Raw genomic sequence first — 21,124 nt, forward strand, 5'->3', positions numbered from 1 at the left:
GTTTCATAGTCAATAAACATTTAGAGCTGAAGGTTGTTGTCTTATTCTGTCTGTCTTCTATTTTGAAATACCACATGGACTAGGTGCTTACTCTGTACAAGGTCACTTAGAGCCAGTCTTCATTTCACTGATTTCCCTCGCTCTGCAAATATCTGGGTCAGAATAAGATTGAAGTGGTTTCTTGGAGAAACTTGTGCATTCCCTGCTCATTTTATATTTCATGTATGAGTTTTCCTTTTTTTAAGGAGTTGCATAGTTCCCCAAACTTGCATAGAATCATAGATGCATAGAGGATTAGGGTTGGAAGAGACCTCAGGAGGTTATCTAGTTCAACCCGCTGCTCAAAGCATGTTTGTGCTTAAAGCATTGTCCAACAACACTCCACCAATTCATAGTGTGCATAACTGCAAATATACAACACATGTCTCTTACAGGTTGCATTGGTCCAGATTCCAATCTATGTTACAGGTACATCTGGAGAAACTCCATTGACTAAGTATTTTAGACTTGTTCCTTATTTCAGAGCTTTTTTTGTCCCTCACAATCTCTGCTCAGGCTTAGTCTGTCTATGCAATTTTCAGAGGTAAAATTTGAGTATATCTTGTGCAAGGGATAGATTTAAAAAAAAACATTTTTTAAAAGAAATTTAGGGTTAATGTCACTTTCCCCATTATCCTTAACTAAAGTCTTGTCAGGAGAGGCTGAAGATTAATCTTCAGAGAAACTCCGAAGAATAGGATTCACTGGGACCGAAGCCACAGGTTTCCTTAGACACAGCTTCCATCCATCCCCGCCTCCTCACAGTGTTCCTCTTCCCCCTCCTGGTAGCTCAGGGGGCCAGGATCCTCCCTGAGGACATGGGATTACAGGTCTGTCGCATCTTACACGCATTTAACATGCGCGATTTCAACTTTACGCGATCGGCAAAAACAAAAACAAAAAAGAGAAAAACAGTTTTAATACTATACCTGTAGTGCGGGCGATTTTGCCCGCCATTGAACTCAATGGGGTTTTGGCTATACACGGTTTTCGCTTTACACGCTAACCGCGGAACGGAATCCCCACGTAAGATGAGACAGACCTGTATATTTCCATTGAGAACAATGGGAGGCAGTGACCATCTTTTCTAAGGGCAACCCGTGGCCTCAGTCCCATTAAGAACAATAGATGATGATTGCCACTTTGAAAGAGGGTAGTCCTTGAGTTTCTCTGAAGACATGCCAACTTCTGAGGGAATAGCTTCCAGTCATGAAGAATAACTAAAAAAATGACCACAAATCCAGTAGTGCCAAAACCAAGCATTTAAAAACCATAAGGCTTTTAAAAATATGTGTTGGGTTTTGATTTACCTTCTGGTTTTTGAACCTCTAGGGTTCTGCTTGGGGCACGATTTCAAGCTTTTCCTCCTTAATTAGTAGGGTTGGAAACTTTTAAAATGAGAACTGAAATTCGTATGTATTCACACAAGTCCAGGAGCTGGGGCTTTAAGAAACACGAAATATCGCAAGATAAGATAAAATTCCAAGAGTTGGCAACAGTGATTAATTTGAGCTATCTCCTCAAAAACTGCCTGATGCATTATTCAGCCAGGAGGGGAAACCATGGAAAGATGTGCAGGAAGATATAAGTGGGTGCAGGAGGGAAAGGGAATTTGCATGTTGGGGGGAGGGAAATGTGGGGAGCAGGAGGGAGAGAGAAAACGTGGTTTATACTCTAAGGCTGTGCTCGGCTCAGGTGATGCAAAGCAGTTGTAAACCCAGTTTAACTGGGCAGTGTATTCCAGTTGCCTTGTGTTGCTCTAAATCAGTGTGAAGTGGCCATAACCTAACTGAATCTGGAACTGAAAGTTATAATTTGAAAAAAAAAATTTAGGGTGAACACTACATATCTTGAAATTGTTAAATTGTTCTGTCATAAAACATGGTAGCGTTCTCTTGGTTTCTTGTTTATGGCTCATATTTATAATTTAAATATGGAAATGCTGAGACAAACAATTAACATGGAGCTACTGTTGAGCACATGTCAATAATTTAGAGCATATATTAGTGGGCTGTAGTTGTTCCCCCAAATGAGCATTATGGATCCAGGAAATTCAGAGTGAAGGTTAAACTAGCAGGCATGTTAGTCTGGAAATGCACAGTTAAATCACCCAAACAACCTTAACTCTGCTATGTAGTGTCCCCATGAGGGGAAAAATATGTATATACATTAGATATAGATCTTTAAAAATCAGTTTAATCTACTCCAGGACCACAGTCAGTGCCTTCATTCCTACTGTATTGTTACTGCATGGTGTCACGACAAGCATTATACACCTGGATTGGTGCTAGGCCTATCAGACAAAAAAGTCCATCTGCACTTTTGGTGCTTTCACTGCAGCCCGCAAGGTGTTGAGAAAAATTTCAAAGTGTGGCTAAAGCTGATGCCATTTTCTTGAGACTTTATTTTCTCCTCTATGTCCACTGAATTTGCAAAGAAATCAATTGATCTTTGACTGGATATAAGTTAACGCTCAGAAGGCAAGAGAAACACAGCATCTTTAATTCCAGGAGCATCCACTTTAGACTGAGGGTATGTTTACACAGGAAAAGTTCTGCACAGGTTAGCCTACTTGAGCTAATTTGAATCCAGCCTGTGCAAATAACAATAGCAGTGAAGACATGCACCACGGGGTTTGGAGCAGGTAATATAGGCCCAGCACAGACTTGGGTATGTACTCGGTTTGCTAGCCTGCTGCAAAGCCCACACTGCTGTCGCCCCTACTACTGGTACTCATGTTAGCTGGATTCAAGCTAGCTTGAGTAAGCTAGTCGTGCGCAGCTTTTGCTGTGTAGACATACTATGAGTCTGCTCAGGCCTTTAGCAACATCTAGTTTATACTGGGTATGCCCAGAGACATGATGCAGATATTCCAAGGATAGGTATCTGCAAAACTATTCCTTGCTCATATCCCCATGTATATGTTCTTCCAAGGCAGTGTGTCTCCCATTTGACCTGGAGTGTACCTCCCCTTCTAGGGCTGAGGGAAAATTCATTGTCACAATAACTAAATGGCCAGGAGCCTTTCTCCTGAGGCTGTGAACATGGTAGTCAGTTGTGTTAATAGCTATGCCTGCTAAGGACTGGATTGGGACACTGACTATTCAGATAGGGCACTGGTAAGATGATGAAGTTATCTGTTAGCCCTTGGTTAGCCCAAGGGGCTTATTTGTTGCAAGTATTTCTATCTTCACTTGGCAATGCATGGGTCACCTCCATTTGCAGATTAAAGCAATAGTGGGTACCTGGTGTATTTAATTATGTTTTTCTTAAAAGTACTCCCAGGAGAGTCATTTTCTATTCCACAAACTGTCCGGTATTCAGGATTTCTGACTCTTCCTCAGTTAGTGGAATGGCATCTTGTGCAAGGCTTCCCTGGAATTCTGTTAAACTCGTCCCTCTTGACTTACCAGGTCAGTTTTGTACTGAGGATGTGGATGAATGTCAGCTCCAGCCCAACGCCTGTCAGAATGGAGGGACCTGCACCAACCACAATGGAGGCCATAGCTGTGTCTGTGTCAATGGCTGGAGCGGGGAGGACTGCAGTAAGAACATTGACGACTGTTTCAATACTCCCTGTGCTGTCGGGTCTACTTGTATTGATCGTGTGGCCTCATTTACATGTATTTGTCCAGAAGGAAAGACAGGTAAGGATGAGAAATGCACATAGCTCTGGGATTGCTGCTCTGTGCTGCCGGCGGACAGCTAGAGGTGTAGGATACCATTTCTAAAGTAAACTAAAATGTGTCTTTTAAAAAACTTTAAAAAGTGCTCCTCATTTCTGGCTCAGGGAGCTCACACCACAGGAGCAACTCCCCCATCCAGTGAGAGGGTGCAATATGCCCTCCTCTTTGTGGCCATCCACCACTTGTGTGGAAGAGGACCCTCCCTTGGGAAAGTTTCTAGCTATGCATGCAGGAGCAAAAGTGAAAAGGAAGGTTTCTTATACCCTCTGCACCCTCCTCACCTGTGCAAGGACCAGCCAGCATCTGACCTGTCACAGGTTAAATTGTGAACAGTAAGATTAAAATTGTTTAACATGGAGGCTTCCAATAGAAATGCTTAAAAGCATAAATGAAGGCTAACGGGACAACCCTAACTGTCCCTATGTGTGCACATGACACAGGGATAGATCCTGGCCCACACCCAGGCCCCCCGGTACCATTCAGGCAGTGCAAAGGAAGTGGCCTTGGAGAAGGAGAAACTGGGGCAGTTTGGACTTCAGGGCAGGCAAATGGGGCCCAAATGCTCTCTGATGTCACCCTGCGGGTGGTAAAGGACTCCTCTGTGACCAAGGGCAGGACAAGCTGGCCACTCTGCACACACTGAGGGGAAAGACCGCTGTGATCCCTTATTCAAGGGAGGAAGAATTACTTGCAGACCCTGTGAGGGCTATACTACCCTGAGAAGGTGTGGTTGGGTGAGGCCCTGTGCCAGTACTGGAATACAGCTTGTATATAAAACCAGAGCCCAGGAGATGGGGGACTGGATTTTGGAGCTCCTGTGCCTCTGGGATAACACACCCGTACGACTAAAGTGGGGAACTGGGACATGGCTGCATACAGGAGGAATGTTGCTTTAAAGCTGCCTTATCTGGCCTGGTGGGGAATCCCCTGCAGGTGTAGATAAGAAGCTAAGAGCATTGACACACCAAGGGAGCTGCACTGGCAGCCTGGAGGCTATGCAATAGCTCCTGACCATGTTGAGGACTAAGGAAGGGAGCTGCATTTGTGTGTTCACCAGAAGATGCACCATGCTAGCTGGTGAAGGGGAGAGAAAAACTAGCTAGGAAGAGCTGCTCCCAGCTGATGCTTTAAACACTAAACCATTATAGCATACAAGGAGTACTGATAAATGCTTTGAAACCACAGCAATATGACATGCCATTGTATTATGCTGTACAGTACATGGTCAGATTCCAATAGCAAATGTCTGCAGGTGACTTCTTCTGTCATGGTTCCAGTCGCCTCTTGGCATGGGAAATGGGGCCTAGATTAACAAAATTAGTGTGGAGAATGCTAAATGAGTGGTGCAACCCGATGAACAGATTTTATTCTTCTCAATGAACTGCTTAGTGTGACCTCCTTTGCTTCTGTAGGTCTCCTGTGCCACTTGGATGATGCATGTGTTAGCAACCCATGCCTGATGGGAGCTCTATGTGATACCAACCCTCTGAATGGACACTACATCTGCACCTGTCCTCAAGGCTATAAAGGAGCAGACTGTACTGATGACGTGGATGAGTGTGCTATGGGTAAGTTCCCATCTGCTAATAGGTAGGTTTCTGGATGTTCTACTTGAGAAACTGATGGAGGGAGGAATAGGAACAGCTTGTGGAAGTATGTGACCTATGTGAGGATACAAAGGCCCAGGATACAGTCTTGCATTGTTCCATCAACAATTTAAGACTTGTGTTGTACTTCTGATCCCCAGAGCACTTTACAAACACTATAACCTCTCCCCAGCTCTGAAAGGTAAGCTAGAATGACCACTTCCCTAAGGGAAGCTGAAATAGAGATTAAATGACTGCCCAGGTGATGAAGTCTGTCATTGAGGATCAAAACTCAGAGGTACCAGACTTTGAGATCCATCTAGTCAGAAGCCGATTTCTGAAAGTGGGTAGTATTGGCTGCTTCAGGGAAAGGTGCAAGAAGTCCTGCGTAGTCAGTTATGGGATACTTGCCCCCACGGAAGTTTCTAATTAATCCCCAATACTTACAGGTTGAAGCAAGAGAGCTTGCATTACTTCCATAACTCTTCTCGTACTTACTGCTATAGCTCTGGATATTCATGTCATCCATATAATATCGCTAATCCTTATTAAACCTGATAAGCTTATGGCCTCAAGTACATCTTATGGAAATGAGTTCCATGGGCTAATTATGTTACAGTTACTCCCCACTTAACGTCCTCTCGCTTAACATTGTTTTAGTCTTACGTCCCTGCTCCATTTAAAGTTGTGCAATGCTTTGCTATAACCTCATTTGGCTGCCTGCTTTGTCCACAGCTGGCGGCCCCCCATCAGCTCCCCTAAGCCTCCCCCCAGCGCCTCCCGCCCACTGGCAGACCCTGCAGATCAGCGCCTTCCCCCTCCTCCCCCTGCCTCCTGCCCATGGCAATCAGCTGGCTTGCGGCGTTCAGGAGGGAGGGGGGAGGAGCAAGGACTCGGTGCACAGGCTCCCTCTCCCTCCCCTGCCTCCCAAATGCCGCAAACCAGCTGATTGCCGCGGGCAGGAGGCAGGGGAGGGAGGGGGGAGCCTGTGCACCAAGTCCTCGCTCCTCCCTCCTGCCCCCTGAACGTCGCAAGCCAGCTGATTGCTGCGGGCAGGAGGGAGGATGCGGCGTACCTCCCCCCTTCCTCCCCTGCCTCCTGCCCATGGCAATCAACTGGCTTGTGGCATTTGGGAGGCAGGGGAGGGAGGGGGAGCCTGCACGCCGTGTCCTCGCTCCTCCCCTCTCCTTCCTCCCCCCTCCCTCCTGCAAGCCAGCTGATTGCCGCGGGCAGGAGGCAGGGGAGGAGCGAGGACACGGCGTGCGGAGTAAAGGGGGAGGAGGGGGAAGAAGAGGCGGGTTACGGTTGAGGGCTTGGGGGAAGGGGTGGTGTGGGCGGGCCGAGGGTTGAGCCCCCCACCCCTGGTGCTTGTAGAGTAGGGGAAGCTGCCGCTGTGCAACGTGCTTCTCCTAGCCTAGAGCACCTTCAGCCTCCTTGCCTGCCTCATTGTCTCCAGTGCCAGTGGGCTGTGCCTGTGTGGGGTAAGGCGGGGACACCACCCAATTATTGTACTGTACTGTATGCAAAAAAGTTTTTCCCTGGAACCTAACCCCCACATTTGCATTCATTCTTATGGGAAAATTGGATTCGCTTAACATCGTTTCGCTTAAAGTCGCATTTTTCAGGAACATAACTACAATGTTAAGTGAGGAGTTATTGTAATTGGAAAATGTTTTCTCTTAACCATTTTGTATATACCACCTTTAAATGTCACTGAATGACCCTGGTTTTGTGTTATGAGACAGGGTTAAGATTCCAATGAATCTTCTCCATATATTTTGTATTCATGTATTTATTTATTTTGTATATCTTCATCATGGCCCCTCTTATCTGTCTGCTCTCAAGCCATTGTCTTCATACAAGTTTTTCCATGTCCCTAATCATTCTTATCCATCTCAGAACCCCTTCCAATTCTTTCTGAAGTAGGGGTAATCAGTAATACTGCACAGTGGTTTGAGCATTGGCCTGCTAAACCCAGGGTTGTGAGTTCAATCCTTGAGGGGGCCATTTAGGGATCTGGGGCAAAAATCTGTCTGGGGATTGGTCCTGCTTTGAGCAGGGGGTTGGACTAGATGACCTTCCAACCCTGATATTCTATGACTGAGGTGTCATTAGAGAAGGTTTTGGAACAAATTTATAAACTCAACAATAAGAAGTCACCAGGACTAGATGGTATTCACCCAAGAGTTTTGAAGGAACTCAAATGTGAAATTGCAGAACTACTGACTGTAGTCTGTAACCTATCATTTAAATCCGCTTCTGTACCAAATGACTGGAGGATAGCTAATGTGACACCAATGTTTAAAAAGGGCTCCAGAGGTGATCCTGGCAATTACAGGCCAGCAAGCCTGATTTCAGTACCGGGCAAACTGGTTGAAACTATAGTAAAGAACAAAATTGTCAGACACATAGATGAACATAATTTGTTGGGGAAGAGTCAACATGGTTTTTGTAAAGGGAAATCATGCCTCACCAACCTACTAGAATTCTTTGAGGGGGTCAACAAGCATGTGGACAAAGGGGGATCCAGTGGATATAGTGTACTTAGATTTTCAGAAAGCCTTTGACAAGGTCCCTCACCAAAGCCTCTTAAGCAAAGTAAACTGTCATGGGATAAGAGGGAAGATCCTCTCATGGATTGGTAAGTGGTTAAAAGATAGGAAACAAAGGGAAGGAATAAATGGTCAGTTTTCAGAATGGAGAGAGGTAAAGAGTGGTGTGTAATGGGCCCAGTCCTATTCAACATATTCCTAAATGATCTGGAAAAAGGACTAAATAGTGAGGTGGCAAAATTTGCAGATGATACAAAATTGCTCAAGACATTTAAGTCCCAGGCAGACTGGGAAGAACTACAAAAGGATCTCTCAAATCTGGGTGAGTGAGCAACAAAATGGCAGATGAAATTCAATGTTGATAAATACAAAATAATCCACATTGGAAAACATAATCCCAAGTATACATATAAAATGACGGGGTCTAAGTTAGCTGTTACCACTCAAGAAAGAGATCTTGGAGTCATTGTGGATAGTTCTCTGAAAACATCCACTCAGTGTGCAGCAGCAGTCAAAAAAGTGAACAGAATGTTGGGAATCATTAAGAAAGGGATAGATAATAAGACAGAAAATATCATATTGCCTCTATATAAATCCCTGGTACGCCCACATCTTGAATACTGCGTGCAGATGTGGTCGCCCCATCTCAAAAAAGAAATATTGGAATTGGAAAAGGTTCAGAAAAGGGCAACAAAAATTATTAGGGGTATGGAACAGCTGCCATATGAGGAGAGATTAAAAAGACAGGGACTTTTCAGCTTGGAAAAGAGACGACTAAGGGGGGATATGATAGAGGTCTATAAAATCATGACTGGTGTAGAGAAAGTAAATAAGGAAGTGTTATTTACTCCTCCTCATAACACAAGAACTAGGGGTCACCAAATGAAATTAATAGGCAGCAAGTTTAAAACAAACGAAAGGAAGTATTTTTTCACACAATGCACAGTCAATCTGTGGAATTCTTTGCCAGAGGATGTTGTGAAGGCCAAGACTATAACAGGGTTCAAAAAAGAACTAGATAAGTTCATGGAGGATAGGTCCATCAATGGCTATTAACCAGGATGGACAGGGATGGTGTCCCTAGCCTCTGTTTGCCGGAATCTGGGAATGGGTGACGGGATGGATCATTTGGTGATTACCTGTTTTGTTCATTCCCTCTGGAGCACCTGGCATTGGCCACTGTCGGAAGACAGAATACTGTACTGAGATAGATGGACCTTTGGTCTGACCCAGTATAGCCGTTTTTATGTTCTTACTGGCAATCGCAGCTTCTCCCAATATAGCCTAATCTGCAATCTTTATAGTGTTGTTGCCGCCTCTCCAGTTCATTCCTGGCGGTTCAGATGCTAGTGGACTGTTTGTGGTAACATTCTCATTTTGCTGCTGGGAGAAATAAGGAAAGGCAGTGATCCAGTTACCTCTGCCCCAGCAGCAACTGCTCCCTGGGATTAAGTTCATTTACCTGACAGGAGAAGTAAAATGGATTGCTGATTGGCTTATTCACCCAGCATGGGACCAAGACGTGTGGTGTTTGTTCTTTCCAAAGTGTACCCCAAAGTTGGGTCTACATGCCAATGAAGTCATCAGCCACTGAGTCTGCACCAGGACATGGAGGGATGGACTAGATAACAGAAGCAGCTTTTTCATTGCAGTTCCCAGCGTGCAGAAGAATGACCCTGGCAAAGGCCCACTTGCTCCTGGTGGCTCTTGGTCACTTGGGCTTATCAGTTATGTTGATGCTTGGGGTGCTTAGACCACTTAGTGCTCTCTCAAGAACCGCTTTTCTCTTTGCTACTGGTACTTTTTTTTAAATCTCAGACGTCTGATTCTCCATCCAGTTCAGGTCGTGGCTGTTGCACTTTAGGATCATTGTACCTGTTTCCTTATTAAACAGATATAACCTTTCCATTTATACGAGATCCTGTTTTTCCCTGTTTTGGTTGTTTTGGACCACCTGTGTGTCAAATCTATTTTGAGAATAATGCCTCAGAGTTTATATGGCAGCTGTTTCTGTCTTTCATGAGGTAGAGGTTGATGATATCATGTCAAACAGCAAGGAAGCAGCTAGATCCTTTAATTACATTTCCAGACTTCTTACCATTTGGGTTTAGAAGTTGCAATTTTTGCAAAACTAATCTTTTGGGGCTTGTCTAACATTTTCAACTTGACATTGAGATTTTTGTGTGTGCCCACTGCCCATTGTACCACTTGAAGTCAGTCACTAACCAGCATACCTGGTGCTGGTGTCTTCTGGAGAGGGCCACTCCTTGAATGAGTTTTACTTCTCTACCCCACTTTAGACAAGAATGCTGCATGAAGCTTCTCTAGGAGAAGGCCCTACAGGCTAGTCTGACTGAGATTGGTAGCAAAGGCCTGGCTGTCACTTGGGCTCAGGAGCATCCTGAAGGCCTCAGCCCTGAAGTGGGTGGGCAAGTTGAATAGGTGATTTCGATATGAGGCCTTCAAAGAGGCTTGAGTGCCCTGATCCCCCGTTGGGTGCCTCTGTCAATGCCATCTTCAGCTCCATGGGAGTGAGGAAAGGAGCAGTGGTACAGGCCAGAATGCTCTTCTTGATCCATTGATAAGGCTTGGAAATTTCTCTTTCTGTCTGCAAACAGGTGGCCGTTGAATCTTTCCTCAGGCACATAAAAGGCAGCAGGCACCTCACAGTAGAAAGAAGAGTCCTTTCTGCCCTACGCTCCTTGTCAGGAGGGACTGGCATGAGAAGGGCCTGACTGGAGATGGTGCTGAGACTATCATGACCAGAAAAGCAGATTCTGATATATAAATGTGTGTCTCTTGCAGCAAACAGCAACCCATGTGAGCATGCCGGGAAATGTGTGAATACAGAAGGCTCCTTCCACTGTGAATGTCTGAAGGGGTACACAGGGCCTCGCTGTGAACTGGACATTAATGAATGTCTTTCCGAACCATGTCAGAATGATGCCACTTGCCTGGATAAAATTGGAGGGTTCACATGTCTCTGCATGCCAGGTAAGGGGACACTTTCCAAGCTGGGATGGGGCTTCTAGCAAAGATAAAAAGCTCAGACGTGTGAGGAAGGGAAGGATTGTCCACTGTGCCAGAGACCAGTGTGATGGGAGTGCCCAAGAGCTGTGCTGAATGAGGTCACTGGAGATCATTTGCTGTGGGCAGACGGGTTGTGAAGGCTTGCTGGTGTGTGAGGAGAGGAGAAAGCAGGCAATAGGGGTGGTGTGAAGAAGGAAGAAAAAGTAGTCTGTAATTTGTTAGTGAGCAAGACCTAGCTTGTTAAATTAAATACAAGCACACAAATTGGTTACTGCTTAACCTTCTTTGTTTTAATCTTAACTTTTGGTTTTGGATAACTTCCAGGGCTTTCTCAAGTCTAGGTTTTCAATGTCGCAAGTGATGCAGTTCCCAGTAGATTGGGAAGCTATTCTATAGACCGGGGTGGGCAAACTGCTATTCTATAGACCGGGGTGGGCAAACTTTTTGGCCCGAGGGCCACATCTGGGTATGGAAATAGTATGGTGGGCCATGAATGCTCACGAAATTGGGGGTTGGAGTGAGGGCTCTGGCTGGGGGGGTGGGCTCTGGGGTGGGGCCAGAAATGAGGACATCAGGGTGTGGGAGGGGGCTTCGGACTAGGGCAGGAGGTTGAGGTGTGTGGGGGGAGAGGGCTCTGGGGTGGAGCTGGGGATGAGGGGTTGGGGGTGCAGGAGGGTGGTCCTGGCTGGGACTGAGGGGTTCGGAGGGTGGGAGGGGGATCAGGGCTGGTATAGGGAGTTGGGGCACAGGAAGAGGTCGGGGTCCAGGCTAGGGTTACCATACGTCCGGATTTTCCCGGACATGTCCGGCTTTTTGGTCCTCAAATCCCCGTCCGGGAGGAAATTCCAAAAAGCCGGGCATGTCCGGGAAAATAGGGAGGGGTCGTGGGGCTTGGATCCGAGCCGGAGCCGCTGGGGCCGGCGCTGCTCAGCCAGGACCGGGCTGGAGCCACTCGGCCGGAACCGGGGCCGGAGCCCCAGGGCCCGAGCCGGGCTGGGCCGGAGACGCCAGGGCCAGAGCTGCTCGGCCGGGGGGGCCGGACTGGGCCGCGCCTCCTCGCGCCCCCCCCCCCTCCACCGCCCCAGCCCCAGCTTACCTGCTGCCTGCCTGTTTCAGGCTTCCCGCGAACATTTGATTCGCGGGAAGCAGGGGAGAGGAGGAGGAGCAGGGGGCGGAGCGTTCAGGGGAGGGGCGGAGGTGGGGCGGGGACTTTGGGGAAGGGGCGGAGTTGGGTGGGGCCGGGGCGGGGAAGGGGTGGAGTTGGGGCGGAGCTGGGGGCAGAGTTGGGGCGGGGCCGGGGCCCCGTGGAGTGTCCTCTTTTTGTTTTTTTTTTAAATATGGTAACCCTAGTCCAGGCGAGACTGCGCGCTGCCCTCTCCGCAGGTGCTGCCCCTGCAGCTCCCATTGGCTGCGGTTCCCAGCCAATGGGAGCTCAGGGGCAGCACTTGGGGTGGGGGCAGCATGCAGAGCCCCCTGGCTGCCCCTACGCATAGGAGCCAGAGGGGGGACATGCCGCTGCTTCCGGGAGCCATGGCACACACGGAGTGGGGCAAGCCTCCAACCCCACTCCCTGGCAGGAATTTGAGGGCCGGATTAAAACGTCTGAAGGGCCGGATGCAGCCTCCAAGCCGTAGCTTGCTCACCCCTGCTACAGACTGATAGATCTCACTATTAAAAATATTTTGACATGTTTGAAATCTTTATAGCGGTTACCACATCAAGTACACCAATGCTCTGTCCAATCTATTAACTTCCCTCTAGTAGTGACCAATACCCAGTGCTTCAGGGAAGGGGGGAAAAACAGCATGCCCTTGACCAATTGTGCAGTGTTATGCAAATATAGAGGAAGCATTCCTTCCTGACTCCACTCGGTGATGAGCTGACACAATGAAGCATAAAGTGAATTTACCCAGTCTTAGTAAGCCTAGCAACAAATGAAGGCGTTGCTCCACCCTTTCCAAAATCCACATACAGTATTTTGACCCTTCCCTCCTGTGGGAGTGAATTTCAGAGTGACTACCTGCTGAGTTAGTTTTCTTTTGTTTGTAAATTATCTCCTTTTATTGTCAGTGACTCTACTTATGTTCTTACACTAGTGCCCATCATCAATGTATTTGGTCCCCTCCCAAATCATTAAAGACATAATTGTCTCTTTCTCTTTTCAGTATGCAAAAGAAAATGGTACATTTCAATTCAGATTTCTGTCTTTATTGTGATATTGGGAGATCATGCATGCAGCTCTGAAAATGTAATGTTCAAGTTAACAACGAGGAGTCCGGTGGCACCTTAAAGATTAACAGATTTATTTGGGCATAAGCTTTTGTGGGTAAAAAAACCCACTTCTTCAGATGCATGGAGTGAAAATTACAGATGCAGGCATAAATATACTGACACGTAACTCCCTTCTCTTCATGTGTCAGTATATTTATGCCTGCATCTGAAATTTTCACTCCATGCATCTGAAGAAGTGGGGTTTTTACCCACGAAAGCTTATGCCCAAATACATCTGTTAGTCTTTAAGGTGCCACTAGACTCCTTGTTGTTTTTTGCGGATACAGACTAACACGGCTACGCCTCTGATAATGTTCAAGTTGAAAACTCCACTTTAACACTTGTATTTATGCTTTTAAAATGTGGTCTCTTTATATCAAAAATATCAATACAAACTGGAATTTCTATTTCAGTTAAATCTAGCTTTGATTTTCAGTCCTGGAATAAGGTGTAGTCAACACCTTGGGCACTTTCTAAAGCCTTTCTGCCATTCCTTGTTATCCTTTCCAGGGTTTAAAGGTATGCACTGTGAACTGGAGATTAACGAATGCCAGAGTAATCCCTGTGTGAACAATGGAGAATGTCTGGATAAAGTCAATCGCTTCCAGTGTGTCTGTCCACCTGGTAAGTGTTCCTCTCCAGCACCACCTCTCTTCTCCCTACAAAGGGCACAACAGACTGTTGGAGTGGAGTGAAAGCAAACCTGCTCAGGATGTGCCTTCCCTGCAGAGTGCTCATGCCCAAATTAGAATTCCTTTAAAGGAGAACTGAAATGATTAGCTGTAATACTTGCTAAATAAGTTTCATATGCAACCATCCTGATGCAACATTAACACTGTGCGTTTTACTGGACAAATGTTAAGACTGAACACTTAGTTTTACACAGTGGCTGGCAGCTATGACTTCACTTGTTAAAGAATGTCATGGTGAATTACAGACCAATGTCTGTAGAGATTATTTTTTAAATCTATTTTAATTTGAGACAGTTTTCATCCTCCACATAATTTTTTTGGCTTCCTCAAGGTTTTAGGTGAGAGCCTTTCCTCAGCAACTCAACTTGGTTAAGTCGCTAGCACAGTGCAGGGAGTCAGCATTCTTCTCTGCAGAAAGGGGCTTCTGCTAATCCAAGGGACCAGCACCAGGTTCAAGGTCACCAGGTTAAGGTCCAATATCTTGTAAGCCAACTGGGGGAGAAGTAAATGCTTTTTTTCCTGTGCCTGCCCAGGGAGATCTCTACTTTCCCTCAGTCCCTTCCCCCCAGAAGCAGTACTTGAGTCCTCTCTTCCCTTCTCCTGGTGCCAGGATGTCTGGCTCCATCACCATAACTGACACAATCCACTACCTTGTTTATCAATAACAAAGCATTGTAAGGTACAGGACATCTTGTCCTGTGCTGTACAGTGCATCCCATACTGCTGTGCTACCCATAGCTATAATTGTGGCTAAGGGGATGCTTTAGAAATAGATGAATTATTTCTTCATGTGGAGTTCCTCACTTTGACTGCCCAAAGTCTCCTCTATTTGTTGTTTTGTTTCAGTTTCCCAAGCATACCACTGTGGAAGGTCCTCCCTTTGCTTTTTTCTTGTTGCCCCATGCCAGCCCTATTCTGACATGTCTGCACTGCAAATGAAGATGTATTGCTTTGCAAGTGACAGTATGACTACAATACAGATAGGCAAGCCCATGCTTGCTTTAATCTAGCTAGGGTGGATAACAATAGCAGTGAAGATGTGGAGGCATTGCCTGTGGCATAGTCCAGCAACCCAAATACATACCCAGAGTCTCAGGTGAGCTGAGACTGGGCCAGCTAATCTGTGTCAACATGTCCTCATTGCCTTTGTTACCTGTGCCAGTCAGATGAACACTGCAAGCATACCTTGACTTGCAGTGTGCCATACCCAGAGCATCACGGAGATTGTTCCTGCCCTTTTGACCTGGAGGACGGAAGCTACCTCTTGGCAGGGTGATTTGCTGGACCAGGAACCAACTAATCCAGGGACGATGTGGGCTAGTGATGAAACCTGGTTTGGATTTACCACACTACATGTGGGCAGTTTTAAAGATTTGCTAAGAATTAGTCCTGAGCAATACACCTGCCAAAGTCTGCCTACTCTTTGATGCAATTGACGCTGTGTTCAGAGGTTTAATGGGGAGAAAAGTGGTGGTACTCTAAAGCTCCACTCAAGTCCAAGCTTGTTAATTTCAAAATGAGATGCTTCAGAGATCATGTTTAGGCATTGAAGGATTTGATTTTTGTCGGTAAATGTAGGTAAACGTTGATTTCACAGACAAAAATATTTCCATTGATGATCAAAATTCACAGATAAGCAGCATTTTCTTATATTGCCTGAAAACTTCTTAGAATCTTATTTAAGGATATTTACTTTGTATATTTTGACATGTGATGTTGACAATGTTTTAATGTTTCTAAAGCTTTAACTTTTTGACTCTCAATGTCTACTTTCACTAAATAATTATTGTCTGACACCCCCCACACACAGTTTCCTGCAACTTTGAAAGTTTATATCCATAAAAATAGAAAAAATGCTTAAAAATGAACATCAGTATTATCTGTTGACATTATGAAAAAAATCGAATTCTTCCAAGCCTAATCATAATGATTGTCCCTTTTACCTTGAGTGATTTTAGGCAAGTAGCTAACAATGTTGACATTGAACGTGTCATTAGGATCCAGAGTTAACGATTCATTGCGGTTAATAAGAAGAGTTCACACTTCTCCAGAATCTGTTTCAGGCTGTCTGCAAACTGTGGCAGGCAGCCAGTATCCATTTCTTTGTTAACATTCAACACTCTTCTTCTTAACCATAAAATCTAAAGATCAAACAAATGAGAGCTTAAATTATGGAGCCAAGATGGCAGTCACAAGGAGAAAAACTGGCTGGTTGAAAAGCTGCAAATTGGCCAGTTCAACACCTGAGCCTGTTTTGAGGAGCAGGAGGGGACAGGGGATGGATATTCCTACTCTGAATAGTTTCAGGATTCTCACTTTCCTCTTGCCTTTCAGGTTTCACTGGAGCAGTGTGCCAGATCGACATTGATGATTGCTCCAGCACACCTTGTCTAAATGGAGCCAAGTGCATTGATTATCCAAATGGCTATGAATGCCAGTGTGCCACAGGTTAGCCTCATCACATCTTCTCACATTCAGTGCAATGGCTAAAGCCCCTTGAATAGAAACTAGTATGTGCAGCCTATGTAGTGAGCAGAGGCAGGCAGCAAAGCATTGGGTCTGTGCTATCTCTGAAAGTCTTTTTTCCAGGAATCTTTGCTGCCTACCTCTCTGCAGAAGAGGGCAGCACTGAGTATCTCTTAGGGACAGAAGCCCCATGGTTTGTGACACCAAAGAATTCACAGTTGCCTGGAAGGAAGTCTAGCTTCACTCTTTCAGTGTCATCGCTTTTCCCCTGCAAAGAGTCCCTATTTACTGGTGTTTTTCCATTCTGGGATTCCCCAGTATGGAATGCTTTCTTTGGGACTTCAGGATGGGCCCAAGTGAAAACTGGCAGCCTGAGACCAAGAGAGATGGGTAGAGCAATGCTAGACTGTATTGCTTCCTGCTTGTTTGCTTCCAAACTACTTAATATAACTGAGGAATGGGCTATGAGGATCTAAGTGTAATAAGTGTCCATGGTGCCTTAAAAGTTGAACACCCAGCAAATGTGGTACACAGTTAGTGGCCACCTTCCAAAAAGTCTGATTTAAGTGATTTGCCCAGGGTCACATAGGAACTCAATGGCAGAGCTAAGGATAAAACAGCTGTCTAAGACCAGCCTTAACTCTTCAGCTCTGAGCAGAAACTGCTGGGTGAGGCTTAGTTTAGGACTGGGTCAATTAGACTCTTATTCTGGGGTGAGCCTGGCCACTTATTTCCATAGGTGTTGAACAAGTTGCCTACCCCGTGCCTCAGTTTCCCACTTTGTAACATCTGATGGTATTAACCCACATCACCAGGGGCTCTTGAGGCTCTAGAAACTCTGTGGTATGAGAAAGAGGCAGGATTAGCCCCTGCAGCTGTTACTGTCTCAGATAGGCACTCTTAGTCTGGATGGATTCATGTGAGATTTGGCTTATTGTCAGTGAATCCAGTCAAAGAGTCAAATTCTATTTAAAAAGCGGCTAAGGCAACATAAGTTGTTTAGCAGCAATAACTTACTCTGCTCTGTACAGAATCCAGAGAGACACACTTGCCCCGAGATGTCCTAAAAATACCAGAGAACGGAACCCCTAACTTTAGATCAGACTTAAATAAAACGTTCCTTCCTTTGTTTGGTCCTGATTTTATGTTGGGCAAGTCCTCTTCCCTAAAGAAGGGAAGTGGCAGAGGGTGCCAGGAATAGTCTAATAATGCTACACAGGGAATGAGTAGACACTAAGCTGTTTGGGGCAGGAGCCTTGTGTGTTTTTACAGCACCTAACACGTTGGCTCTATTAGACACAACAGAATTTACCAAAATGGCATTTGGCTTTATCGGGACAGGTTCACAATAGTTTCGGAAGAGGAAGACTATGCAAGAGACAGCAGAACAGTCCTCAAAGAGTGGAACAAATCATCAAGGGTTGTGGTAAATTTACCATCGCATGAAATCCTTATATCAAGACTAGCTGTTATTCTAAAAGACTTGCTCTAGTTCAACCACAAGTTACTGGACTTGATGTGGGAATTGCTGGGTGAAATTGCATGGCTTGTTACATAGGAATTCAGGGCAAATGATCATGAAAAGTCATTCTGGCCTTAAGATCTATGAATCCAACACAAGCCAATGGCTGACTGGGAAGCATCTCTCTTTATTCTCTAGGAGAAATGGTTCTGCAACATATGATATGACAAGATATCACACTGCAGACTATGCCATAGTTTTACTCCAAATTTTGTTCAGACATCAGTATCTCAAAAGAAGACAGAATTGCTATAGAACAACCGCTAGAAATAGGAGCTCTAGAGCTTGTGGTTCCTGGTAAAGAAAAAATCAGTTTTCTCTGTTTAATGAGTTTGAAAGAATATGCAGGAGGATGTGTCTTAGATACTATTCCTGTAAAATGAACCTGGCACACATAGACCTCGTCATCCCAGTAAGAGAATGATGTATCAGGTTCCTGAGACTAGACTGTATCACTGCCTCCATAAATCTCTCTTATTCCATCTTTTGACTGTGTTAAGCATTTCTGTGAAAATTCTGGAAGTAGCATTTATTTTGTGTGTAATTCCAGGGATTAAGAAACCCTCTTCGAGACTCTAGTCAGAACATCGTGAATGGATACAGTAGCAACTTGTAAACTGTGTGCCTCTACGATGGCATGCATTTTTAAAGCAACCTGATTCCTCTTAATAGCTAATTCCCCAGGGAATGCGGTAGATACAAGAGGGCAAGTTTCAGAAATATCAGAATGGAATGGCTCTAGGCCAGAGAAGAGGAGTTGTTACCACCAGGATTCTCCTTTGATTACTGATTGTGACAGAATAAATGTCACTAGGAAAAGGAAAAACCCAAACCCTTTCTGGACTTGGAAGCAGCTGTGGAAAGTCTGTGCCTAGCTCAAGCTAGGGCATGGTCCATCTGATTTTCACTCAGTGGGGTGGGGAGCCTTAGTTATTAATCTTTAGCAAAACCTGCTGGGAGGGGAGAGAGGGGTTTGCAGCCATATATAATACAGGGCTCCCTCACTCGAGAGGTGCCAGGAGGAGCGGCAATATGAGAAGGGTGGGCTGCTCAAGGGGTGCCAGGAAAATACAGCACCAGATCAGAGTGCTAACTAGATTGAGGACACGCGAAAAGCAGGTGCTGATTTTGGGCACACAGGCTGGGGCCTGTTTCCCTACAGAGACTTTGGATTTCCCAGAAAAGGAAAAAAGACTTGGGGCACACTGAACATGGGCAGCTTTGAGGAAATGGGACTGAAAGCAACTGTGAATGGCCATGCAGTTGAAATACTAGTGTCTGTTTAAAGAACTGCTACGTCTCTGGCTTCCTTTTTCCCTCCATTTCTGTGGTGGGGACACTGAGAGCAAGTGTCTTGCATGGCATCATACATTACAGATGGGGAAAAAAGATATTGTACCAGGGCTCCTCTATTCTGCTCCCTGTGAAGGATCATCCCCAGCTATGTTCTCCAGGGCTTTGTCTGCTGTAACTCCAAATGTCTCAAATTATAGGGCACCCACATTATAATAGTGCATTAACAGGGCCTGAAAAATGTCCCTGGCAATTCCTAGACCTAGGACTAAATCGTTCTAAGCCAGGATAAAAAATGCTTGTCCTGCCTCCTTCAGTTTAAAGGAATGGATCAGTGGTGTATGACACTTTATAGTAATTAAGTTTAATAGCTGTAGTATTGTAATAATATTGTCAATCAACTTTCTAATTAATAAATTTAAATATGGAGAACTCTCTACTGCTGCCGAGGCACAGGAGGTGCATGTCTGCAGCCTTTAGCAGACAGCAGTGTATCACTTTACAGTTGGCTCATGGGTGGAGCTTTTAAAGGTTCTTGCCAGTCATGAGGACTAAAAGATTTTTGAACTAAAGCTTACCTTTTCTGCAGACCTCCAGGAAAGCTTCAGTGGGAAAGTCAATTTTTTCAAGGTCTGTGCATTAAAATTCCTTGTATTGACAAAAGTTAAGTCCTCTGGGCTGCTGGATAGTGGAAATATCTAGTATTATTACTAATAGTCTAGTAAGAGAAGGGATTGTCTTCAGTTTGTTTCATATTGATGTCAATAAACAGTTCTGATAGTAATTTGAATATTACTTCAAATTACTTCCATAATTGCTCAGATTTGAATGCATTCCAGGTATCAGTCTCTGTTGCAAAGATTATCTATGTAGCTTTTTCTGTGGCACACTGTGCTTTGTGCACCATACAGGGTCTGTTGGCTTCTCTGGGGTTGGGAGATGGGTTACAGGTTAGGTGCCCAAACAGTTCTGTATATTCTGAATACCATTTTGCTGATTTGTTATGATGAACACTGTATTATTGTGTTTGATATTCAATGCAGAGGACATCATATAATATATCTCTAAGCCTCTTAATCACGCCTCTTCATTTTTCTCTTAGGTTTTACTGGCACTTTGTGTGAAGAGAATATCAACAACTGTGACCCTGACCCTTGCCACCATGGTGAATGCCAGGATGGAATTGATTCGTACACCTGTGTTTGCAATTCTGGGTACATGGGTGCCATATGCAGTGAGCAGGTAGATGAATGCCAGAGTAACCCCTGCCTCAATGAAGGACGCTGCATTGACTTGGTGAATGGCTATCAGTGCAACTGTCTCCTGGGCACTTCAGGTACATAAAGCATAAGATGGCAGGGCAGACAAAAATCAAGACTTTAAAAAAAGTCACAATCTTACCAGAAATTATAATTTTTTATCTACATGTATCTAGTCATTTACTTCCCTTTTTATAATCTTAAATTTCTAAAGTGGGTCTCTTGTACTTTAGTTAGATAATTGTTAGCAGGAAGTATCAGTGTAAAATATGAAATTCTAAGAAATTTCCCACTTAAAATGCTCATCTGTGCTGCAAAGTGCAAGTCCAGGGCCTCATTAGCATCCTTACAGTGAGAACACAAACATAAAATTGATAAACAAATAGCGCATGCTGTGTTTGCAACCAGCACCACCTTCTAATGGATTGAACATCTGAGCCAAGGAAGCTACAAGGCTTCGACTCATCTATGCTCCTTAGTGGGTTTGAAGTCCATGGGACTTGTGCTCCTAAATGACTGAAGTAGCTTTGAAAATTCCACACTTGGGTGTCTAAATATAGGTTTAGGAGCCTAGCTATAATCTCATACTTTGGAAAAATTTGACCGGTATGTAAAAGATCATTAACTTTGTTAATGTATGAAAAGTTAAACTCTTAACACTGAAATAAAAATTGTTTCAAAGTGGCAGACTTCATGCCACTAAAGTTTGTAATAAAAAAAAGAAAAGA

At 44.9% G+C, this 21,124-nt stretch overlaps 1 protein-coding gene across 1 annotated transcript in view; it reads left to right on the forward strand.

The window, feature by feature from the left end:
- Positions 1–21,124, forward strand: part of LOC112107395 (neurogenic locus notch homolog protein 2) — a 136,782-nt gene that overhangs the window by 58,285 nt on the left and 57,373 nt on the right. Inside the window, exons 6-11 of the mRNA XM_024201087.3 lie at positions 3,453–3,686; positions 5,138–5,293; positions 10,669–10,857; positions 13,675–13,788; positions 16,191–16,304; positions 20,240–20,473. Coding sequence (XP_024056855.1) covers positions 3,453–3,686; positions 5,138–5,293; positions 10,669–10,857; positions 13,675–13,788; positions 16,191–16,304; positions 20,240–20,473 — 1,041 coding nt within the window. The remainder of the gene's footprint in view (positions 1–3,452; positions 3,687–5,137; positions 5,294–10,668; positions 10,858–13,674; positions 13,789–16,190; positions 16,305–20,239; positions 20,474–21,124) is intronic.

This window comes from Terrapene carolina, unplaced genomic scaffold (genome assembly GCF_002925995.2).
Source record: "Terrapene carolina triunguis isolate 2854851 unplaced genomic scaffold, T_m_triunguis-2.0 Scaffold210, whole genome shotgun sequence".
Taxonomy (NCBI): Eukaryota; Metazoa; Chordata; order Testudines; family Emydidae; genus Terrapene; species Terrapene triunguis.